We start from the raw sequence: 9,057 nt of genomic DNA, 5'->3' as shown, positions 1-9,057 counted from the left end.
TATACATATATCCCCTCTGCTTTAGATTTCCTTCCATTTATACCACCACAGAGCCTTGAGTAGTGCTCTCTGTGCTATACAGTAGGTTCTCATTAGTTATCTATTTATACATAGTAGTTTACATATGTCAGTACCAATCTCCCAGTTCATCCCACCCCTCCCTACCCTCCTTAGTAACCATAAGTTTGTTTTCTTCATAAATCTTTAAATTTTCCACTCACAATAGACACACGAAAAAAAGAATGGGAATTTTGAACATCTATTATCTCTTCTGTAGTAACATGTGATACCTTCAGTTGTTGAGGAGTTTTCTTGCATAGCTGACAATGACGACTAGGTTTAAGAGGGCAGTAATTTAACTTTTGTTGTCCATACCCCTGAATTACTGAGAGAAGATAGGAAGAGAAAAAATTGAAAATACTTGTGTAGAATGTCTTAGGTGAATTTTTCTTGATCCGAGTGATAGCGTGAGTATTATAACTCAATTTTGTCTCAGCTATTACTTTCTGATCAAATTTTTGTATGCATAAAAAAAATGTAGATACTACATAAAAATTTCAGGGTTTTGCATCTGAGTGCGTATGTATGTATGTGAGTGCACATGTCTGTGAGCAAAAGGGAGAGGTACATGGGAGTTTGCTTAGGCTGAGCTTCAAGGCATGTCTGTGCCTTGCCAGGAAGAGTGCAATGTATAAAACTTGAATTTCAAATCTGTTAACTTATTTTTACTCCCGTTTGTTATCATTAATCCCATTTTGGCATTATTAATACCAAAACAGTCTCTTGGAAGAAACATTTGAAGAAAAGCTGGCTTATATCTATAAATTATTTAAAACTTTTATATGATAAATATAAAAAGTGAAAATACTAACAATATATTTCTTTTTAAATAATATGATCTTTAGTAGAGTTTATATAACACTTCTACATTTCCTGTGTTTCATAGTCATTTAATTTTATAACTGACTAAATGCAAAAACCCTGCCATCCAGCATGCTCTGTTAGCCAGCATTTCCAGCCCAGCCTTGTGGCAGATGTTGCAGGAGAGGTTACTGAACCAAAAATACGGTTTGGGGGGTTTAGGCAGAAAAAGCTAAAAAGCACAAAGGGATAAAATTTTCACTTCAAGATTGATCATCAGTAAATCAAGAAAAAGATGAATAGTGCTGAATGTGAGAATAAGAGTGACAGAAGACGTGTGTAAGGCTGCAGAAATCCCAACACAGAGGCGAGAACTAGGAGCTAGGGCTAAAGGCGACGAGGAAAATATGAAGAAGGGTGGGACGCAAAAATAGCAATGACCGTTTAAGTTACATTGATTAAGCACTTACTACTGTAAATACTATGTTGAAAAATGAAAGTGTTCGTCATTCAATTGTGTCTGACTCTTTGCGACCCCATGGACTGTAGCTTGCCAGGGTCCTCTGTCCATGGGATTCTCCAAGTAAGAATACTGAAGTGGGCAGAAGATCTTCCTGATCCAAGGATCAAATTCAGGTCACCTGCATTGCAGGCAGATTCTTCACTGTCTGAGCTACCAGGGAAGTCCTATTAAACACTATGGATGCTTTAATTTACTCTCAACAACAATGAAAGGATGATATTACTCCTAGAATGACCATTATTCCTAGGAAGATGATATTACTCCCAGAGGAAGAAATTGGGAGGAAGGCAGAAGCACAGGTAACTCTCTCGTAAAAAGTATCATGAAGAGTGACAGCATCAAGATTTATATTCAGGGCTTTTTATTTATGCTCAAGACCTTTCCATACTTGGCTTCTTTTGACTCAATCACTTTGAAAATTGATTCCTCACTAAATGTGTTTAATAATTCTTTATTAGCTTGAATATGCACTTAGCAATACTTATCTATAAGTCAAATTTTAATTTTCTAGCTCTAAAAGGAGAATAAAAGAATATCAGCAAGCAGGAAGTACAGCACCAGCTCATATTCCATCAATCTTCTTTTTACTTATGATGGTTTTCACATGCAGATGCAATGCCCTGATCAATAACCACAAAAGTTGATTAACTGTTGTTTACTAAATCAAATCCTGCTTTAAGCTAATGTCTAAAACCAAAGCAGGAATTACGTGAGTTGGGTTATATAAACATTGGTATACATCAGGTCATTTCCAGGAAGAGCTTTTCTGGGCCAAAAGGATGTTTTCCCCCTTAGCCAGAAAGCATGACAAATGAGGGCCTCCCTGGTGGCTCAGATGATAAACAATCTGCGTGCAATGCAGGAGACCCAGGTTCAATCCCTGGGTGGGGAAGATCCCCTGGAGAAGAAAATGGCAACCCACTCCAGTATTCTTGCCTGGGAAACCCCACAGACAGAGGAGCCTGGTGGGCTACAGTCCATGGGATCGAAAAGGGTTATACATGACTTAATGACTAAGTGATGACAATGTATGAACAACTCAATCAATTTTAACATTGTAACCTGTTAAGAAATAAATGGATACCAGTTCATTGGAGGGGCCCAAAGTACACCCTGAACATAAAGTGTTTTAAACTGTCAAGAATATATACCTGTGACTTTGGTTAAAGATGGCTAAGTTGACTAACCCCACATGCTTCTCTTTCCTTCCAAAATCTAATTGAAATAAAAATAAATAGACATTAGGTAGAAATAAGAAGAAATTATTTTGATAGGCAAAAATTTTTTATGAAATTGTTGGAAATTGGAAGCAATAAGAGAATAAGTGTTTAAAATACATGCATATGCACACAAACACACACACACACACAAACACACACACATGCAAAACCCAAAACAGGTAGAGAGGGCTACTACAAAGGTGAAAGCCATGTATTCCAAGAATCTCATGCAAAACTCCAGAGAAGTTCCCCAGTATTCCATAGGAAGTCATCCAACAGCAGGGGCTGTCCAAAGACAAAATAATCAAGGTAATTAATTCAAAGACTACAGAAATGCTGAACTGGTGTGCCCTGCTGCCCCTCATTATTCCCCATAAAGCCATTTACTTGAGTAACTCTCCCCTTGCCCCAAACAGAAGGCCCTTTTGCAAGAAGTGTTGGCTCTGCAGTGAGATGGGAGAACAGGGCAGAGCCCAAGATAACTCTAGACGTCTGCTATGGAGAAAAATAAAAAGCAGTATCTCTTCCCAAAACTGAAATAAATAAACATGAAATAAGTCCATTTACAGAACAAAATCCAACTAATGGAATCTTAAGTAGCTGTCCTTCCAAGATTCAATTGAACTAACCTGAGACCAGAACTCAGCCTTTGTTACATTCCTGAAATGCATGCTATCTCACAAAGAATTAGTGAGAAACATCAGCTTTTATCAATTATTTTATGGGGACGTTGAAAAAACATACATTACCTATCACATAGGAATAATTTATTAAGTATCACACATTATAATCACATACATTTAACTCTTCTTTCTAAAGACATCTACCCTTCATTTCCTTTCTCTCTTTTCTGACTGCAAGAATATAAAATTTTCTCTTCTTCTTCATTATGTCTGTGCCCTCCAGGGTCCTTGCTGATTCCAACACATACTTCCTACTTTCTGCTGAAGTAATTGTACTAATGAAATTGTTTTAGTTCAAGCACCAGCCACACAAAGTGTTTCCAAGTTTGCATAACCCTATAATTAGTTATTCTCTACCTACAAATCCTTTTCTAATACTTTTTGTCCTATATATTGTTTAACTGAATCATTTCCTTAGGCTCACTACTAACTGTCACTCCTATGTAAGAATTCCCATTATTGATTTAGTTTCCCATAAAATGAGTCCACATCTGCCTTTCCAACATCTGTCTCTTCCCATTACTACATAGGCTATTTTTTTTTCAAATGTTCCATGCATTCTTTATCCTATAAGTCTCTTGTACAAAAGGAAATGTAATTCAAATTGGGTCCCCATATGGAAAGAATAAAGTGAATCTTTGGGGATCTGTATGATTAAATCTATAAATCTTCTCTATGGTCCAGCTGACATGTACCATCATAAGATGCCTTCCATCTCACCTATCATGCAGTTGTACATTAACAAAAAAGCATTTGAAAGATTTTCCAGAATTTCAAGAAAGTTGCCTATATGACATCCAATGTAACAAATAAGTCAATAATAACAATATAGCTTAATTAGAACTTTTCAGAATGGCAGCTAGAAAAGTTAATTTCCTTGAGAGGTCAAATGGCATATTCAATGGCTTGAAATTTCCAAACCAGCCTCTGCAGTTCTTCTATCCTGATAGTAGCACGAAACCTAATTCATTTGTCTTGGCTAATTAAATTCTACCTAGAGTGCCACCACTGCTGCTTTTCTGTAAGTCAGGGATGTTAATTACATGAGAATATTCAGTGTTATCATGCTAGGACAGTTGACTACCACAACCATGTTTTTAAAGGCTTGGCCCAAAGTACTTTCTAACTGTTTTGCTGGAATGTCAATGAATCCTGTATATTCAAACACAGAACAGTTACCTAATCACCTTCCCTCCCCTAGTTTGTATCTGATAGCTCTAGTTTTCATATATTATATATCATTTTGAAAAACATGTGAAGTCTAAAACATCAGAACTATACATTTTTTAAAAAAGTACAGAAAAACCATGAGCAACAGGAAAATAAATTTTAATTGATAATGAGATTAAGACATAAAAGTAGAACAATGGGCCATAAAGTAGAATGGCCATAAATATACATGTATGGCTTATAAATTTAATCTGTTTTCTATTTTTAAATAAAAAGGAGCCCCTGGAAGTGTTTCTAATAGACACTATGTTTTCTACTCAAGATTTCTCCCTTTCTCTTTATTAAAAAAAAAATCAAACACATTTTTATTATGGTAGTTATGTAGATTGGGGGTAAATTATGGTTAATCTAAGCCAGCCATGGTCATCTCATCTCCTCTGCAATAGTTGTTCTGCTAGTATTTGTTGTATCTGGGCACCTAACCTGGTTCTGGCCAATGAAATTGTAGGAGATAACTGTGGGTTCTCTGGAGATGTTCCTCTGCATTTAGCTAGATTATTCTGAGAAAATTTGGCATATGTTATTCTTTAGGATGTTACTGTTATGAAGATTTGACTCCCAATACTACTACAAACACCTAACAACAATGACATAGGCTAGCCTAATAACAAGCTTGACACTGAAAGTGCATAGCTGAAAAAAAGGAAGTTGTAATTGCTGTGAATATCACTAAGTTGCTAAATAATCACTCTGAAACCAAACTGTCTCCTGACATCTTGTTAACTGAGGTTATACATTTATTGATGCTTTAATTTGGAACAAGCAAATTTTCACTAGCAATTAACAGAAATTTTTCTAAAAAACGTTTTCATGTGCAGTGAACATTGGGATGAACAATATTTCCAAACAGCATTCCTGTATCAAATATAAAGGTAGATTTGATAGTACTTTTACGAGAATATAGCATCAAAAAGAAACTACATGAGAATAAACCATCAGATCTACACAATCTAGACTATGCTATACTTTTCTCCTAGCCTGATTTTATTTCACAATAAATTCTAACTTATCTAGAGGTCTTCAAAAAAAAACACATCAGAGGTTAAAATATAGTATTAATATTAGATATTCTGTCAAAGTAGAGGATGGAGGAAGAGTGATAGGGAAGGGAAGAAGGAGAAAGAAAATGCAAAATGGTCAAATACACATAGAAAATTCTAGGATAACAATGTTAAACAGTTTCTCAAAGGTTCTTGATGTGCTAATGGGTGTTAAGAATGTCTAAGTGATGCATGTAGCATTTCTGATGTTATTCTGACCCTAGACCTCAGAGCATACAGAGGGAATATTTTCCTATATTCTTATTATACATAATATAAAGAAAATCACATTCTATATAGTCTTTATATATTCTTCCATGTAGATGAAACAATAGGAAACTGAGCAATGAATATTCTAAAAATTGCCAAAAATCACTCAGGCATCACCCCCCTATGCTAGGTTTTTGACCAGTGCACAACCAGCTGTGGGCTTCACTGGTGGCTCAGGGGTAAAGAATCCGCCTGCAATGCAAGAGACTTGGAGACCCGGGTTCAATCCCTGGGAGGGGACGATCCCTTGGCAGAAGAAATGGCAACCCACTCCAATAATCTTGTCCAGAAAACTCCATGGGCAGAGGAGCCTGGCAGGCTACAATCCATAGGTCACAAAAGAGTCGCACCTGACTGAGGGGCTGAACAACAACAACAGCCAGCTGTACCAGACCTTGGTTTCCCACATGCTCCCTCACATGCTGCCCCCTATAGTTCAGACACTATTTATGTGAATAGTACAGATGCTATCGATTTTATGGAACACCTCATGGAGTGGATAAAAAAGAAAATCTTAATCATGTCAGAATGGAGGAAAAAGGAATTATAAACTTTATTCGACACTCCAGACAAATATGAAAATGAGACAACCGAGCCCAGAGGTCTAGGCAGCCGAGAAGGCCAGCACAGCTGCGGGCCATCTGAGCTGCCTGCCACCTGCAGCCTGGATCACAAGGCAAGCCAGTGCGCGCGTGCGCAGTGGCAGTGGCCTCCGCGGTGGCCAAAAGCGCGCGCGCCATGGGCGAGCGAGGGAGCCTGGTGCCAGGAGAGGCCCGGCCACAACGACAAGGGACACCGCAAGCAGCTGCGACTGCGGCTGGCCAAAGCCTCCGCGATGAAGGAAGCGACCAGCCTCAATGAACCTGTCTTCACTGAAAACCGAGACCTCTTCTCTGTGGCTTACAAGAACGTGGGCTTTGCCTGACGGTCTTCCTGGAGGATCATCGACCAGAAAACTGTGGCGGAATGAGAAGTAACTAAAGAAGGTTAAGGTTTACCGAGCGAAGATCAAGGAGCTGGAAACCGTGTGCAACGCCATGCTGGCTCTTCTGGACAAGTTCCTCATGAGGAACCGCAGTGATTTCCAGGGTGAGAGTAAAGTCTTCTCCCTGGAGATGAAAGGCGACTCCTATCGCTGCCTGGCAGGGGCCGGTTCCGGTGAGAAGAAAAAGGATGTTGTCTCAAACTCTGCACTCTGCGGAAAGGAAGCCTCCGCAACCATCCAAGAGCGCTTGCAGCCCACGCACGCCATCCGGCTAGGCCAGGCCTCACTCTACGCCGAGATCCAGAAAGATCGCAGGCAAGCCTCTCTCTTAGCCTTTCACGGTGCCTTAACCCAGCTGGACTCACTGAACGATTATTCCTATAAGGACTACCTGCTCGTCGTGCGGCTGCTGCGAGAGAACCTCACCCTCTGGAGGGGCAACCAACAGGACGAGGAAGCTGGAGAAAACAACGCAGGCGCCTCGGTCCTTCCTCATCACAATCACTGAATATCTAGTGCTAAACTTGTCTGTGTGGCAGCACAGCTACTGAGACTACTCATATCTACTCTCCGCTCTCCCGGGAAGCAGTTCTGGACAAATTCATTGGCGTTGCTTTGAGCCCGTGGAAGCTTCCTTTTCCAATTGTGCAGACAGGTACGTTCCCAAGGAGGCCTTTTCTGTACTATGCCTGCTTATCTAAGTGAAATGGAGGTGAAAGCAATGGGGAAGTTAGAAGGGAGAATTAGCGGACACAGGCTATTTAACAGTCAGCTATTTAAATGATTCATTTAAAACAAGCTGGTAATGTTTGTTAAAGCAGTATGTCCGTGCATGGAAATATGAATTCACCGCTCTCGCCTGTTTCTTAAACTGATGGAAAACTGTTCAGGGAAGCTGAGACGGAGAGATCCTTTCTCCTTTCCATCCACTTAATAATAAGCTGCCTCACATGACGATTAAGTTGTACTTTGTTTTCCCTCTTTAAATAATGAGGTGCACAAACCTTTTCAGTGCAATACATTTAAAGTTTTGATACCTGTAACTTTTGGGAGTGGGGGGAGGTTACGATTATTTAAGAGTCATGGATATATTTTTTGTAACTCTTCGGCTGTCTTCCTTATGTGTCAGCCCATGTCAATTGAAATGGATGATTATAAAGTACTAGACTTTTTAATTATATCTTTTGGAGTTCAATGGGTAAATAAATGCTGTTTGGGGGATATTTTAAAAAATAAGAAAAAAATGAGATAACCTTTAGTTCTGTTAAGTCACTTAGTCATGTCCGACCCTGTGGACTACAGCATAGCCAGGCTTCCCTGCCCATCACAAACTCCCAGAGCTTACTCAAACTCATATCCATGTCAGTGATGCCATCCAACCATCTCATTCTCTGTCATCCCCTTCACCTCCCACCTTCAATCTTTCCCAGCATCAGGGTCTTTTCAAATGAGTCAGTTCTTCGCATCAGGTGGCCAAAGTATTGGAGTTTCAGCTTCAGCATCAGTCCTTCCAGTGAATATTCAGGAATGAGATAACCTTAGATGATTCAATCTAGAATATTAAATGATTCCTTTTGTATCTCATGATCTCACACTCACTGTCTCACATCCCTTGATACAAGTTTATTAAAAACTATATATTGTTGAAATGAGACTACAGTTGACCCTTAATATGGGATTGAACTGTGAGGGTCTGCTTATATACAGATTTAGTTTAGTAAATACATGCTATAGTACTAGATGATCTTGATTGGTTGAGTCCACTGATCAAAACCCCCAGATGAAGAGGGCAGACTGAACTTACATGTGGGTTTAGGACTGTTCAGGGGTCAGTGCCCCAAACACTTCCCCACCCTGAGTTACTCCAGGGTCAACTATAGTTAGTTAAAGACTAAGTCACTCTGAAAATATTGCAAATAATGTGGTTCATTGGGAGCTGCAATCCCTTGTTTACTTTCTTGGAAGTCTCTTTTGAATTCATCCAAGAAAAAAACTAATCTATTGTTTTCTCCCCACAGCTCCCCTTTTAATCCTAACCCAGCTCCCCAGGTCAGGATTATTCCATTCAGTAAGCCTTAATAGAGCAGATGCTTAGTGCCAGATGTCATGACCAATGCCAGCAGCACAGAACTGGACAAGACATGATCCCTGACTTCAAGAAGCTCAGTCAGGTAAATCTTAACATTTGTCTGCCACAAATTGATGAGTACTTAACTGTCTACAATCATAATATAGAAAATACATG

The 9,057-nt window shown here is 39.3% G+C and overlaps 1 protein-coding gene across 1 annotated transcript; it reads left to right on the top strand.

Moving 5' to 3' along the window:
• Positions 1 to 5,534: 5,534 nt before the first annotated feature.
• LOC101121823 (14-3-3 protein eta-like) lies at positions 5,535 to 7,933 on the top strand. The gene has a single exon (XM_060398144.1). The coding sequence runs from the start codon at positions 6,865 to 6,867 to the stop codon at positions 7,318 to 7,320; it is 456 nt and encodes a 151-aa protein (XP_060254127.1). The 5' UTR covers positions 5,535 to 6,864; the 3' UTR covers positions 7,321 to 7,933.
• Positions 7,934 to 9,057: the final 1,124 nt, after the last annotated feature.

Source organism: Ovis aries, chromosome 1, assembly GCF_016772045.2.
Source record: "Ovis aries strain OAR_USU_Benz2616 breed Rambouillet chromosome 1, ARS-UI_Ramb_v3.0, whole genome shotgun sequence".
Classification (NCBI taxonomy): Eukaryota; Metazoa; Chordata; class Mammalia; order Artiodactyla; family Bovidae; genus Ovis; species Ovis aries.
The sequence above is the reverse complement of the archived record's forward strand: the minus strand, read 5'-3'. Positions and strand labels throughout refer to the sequence as shown.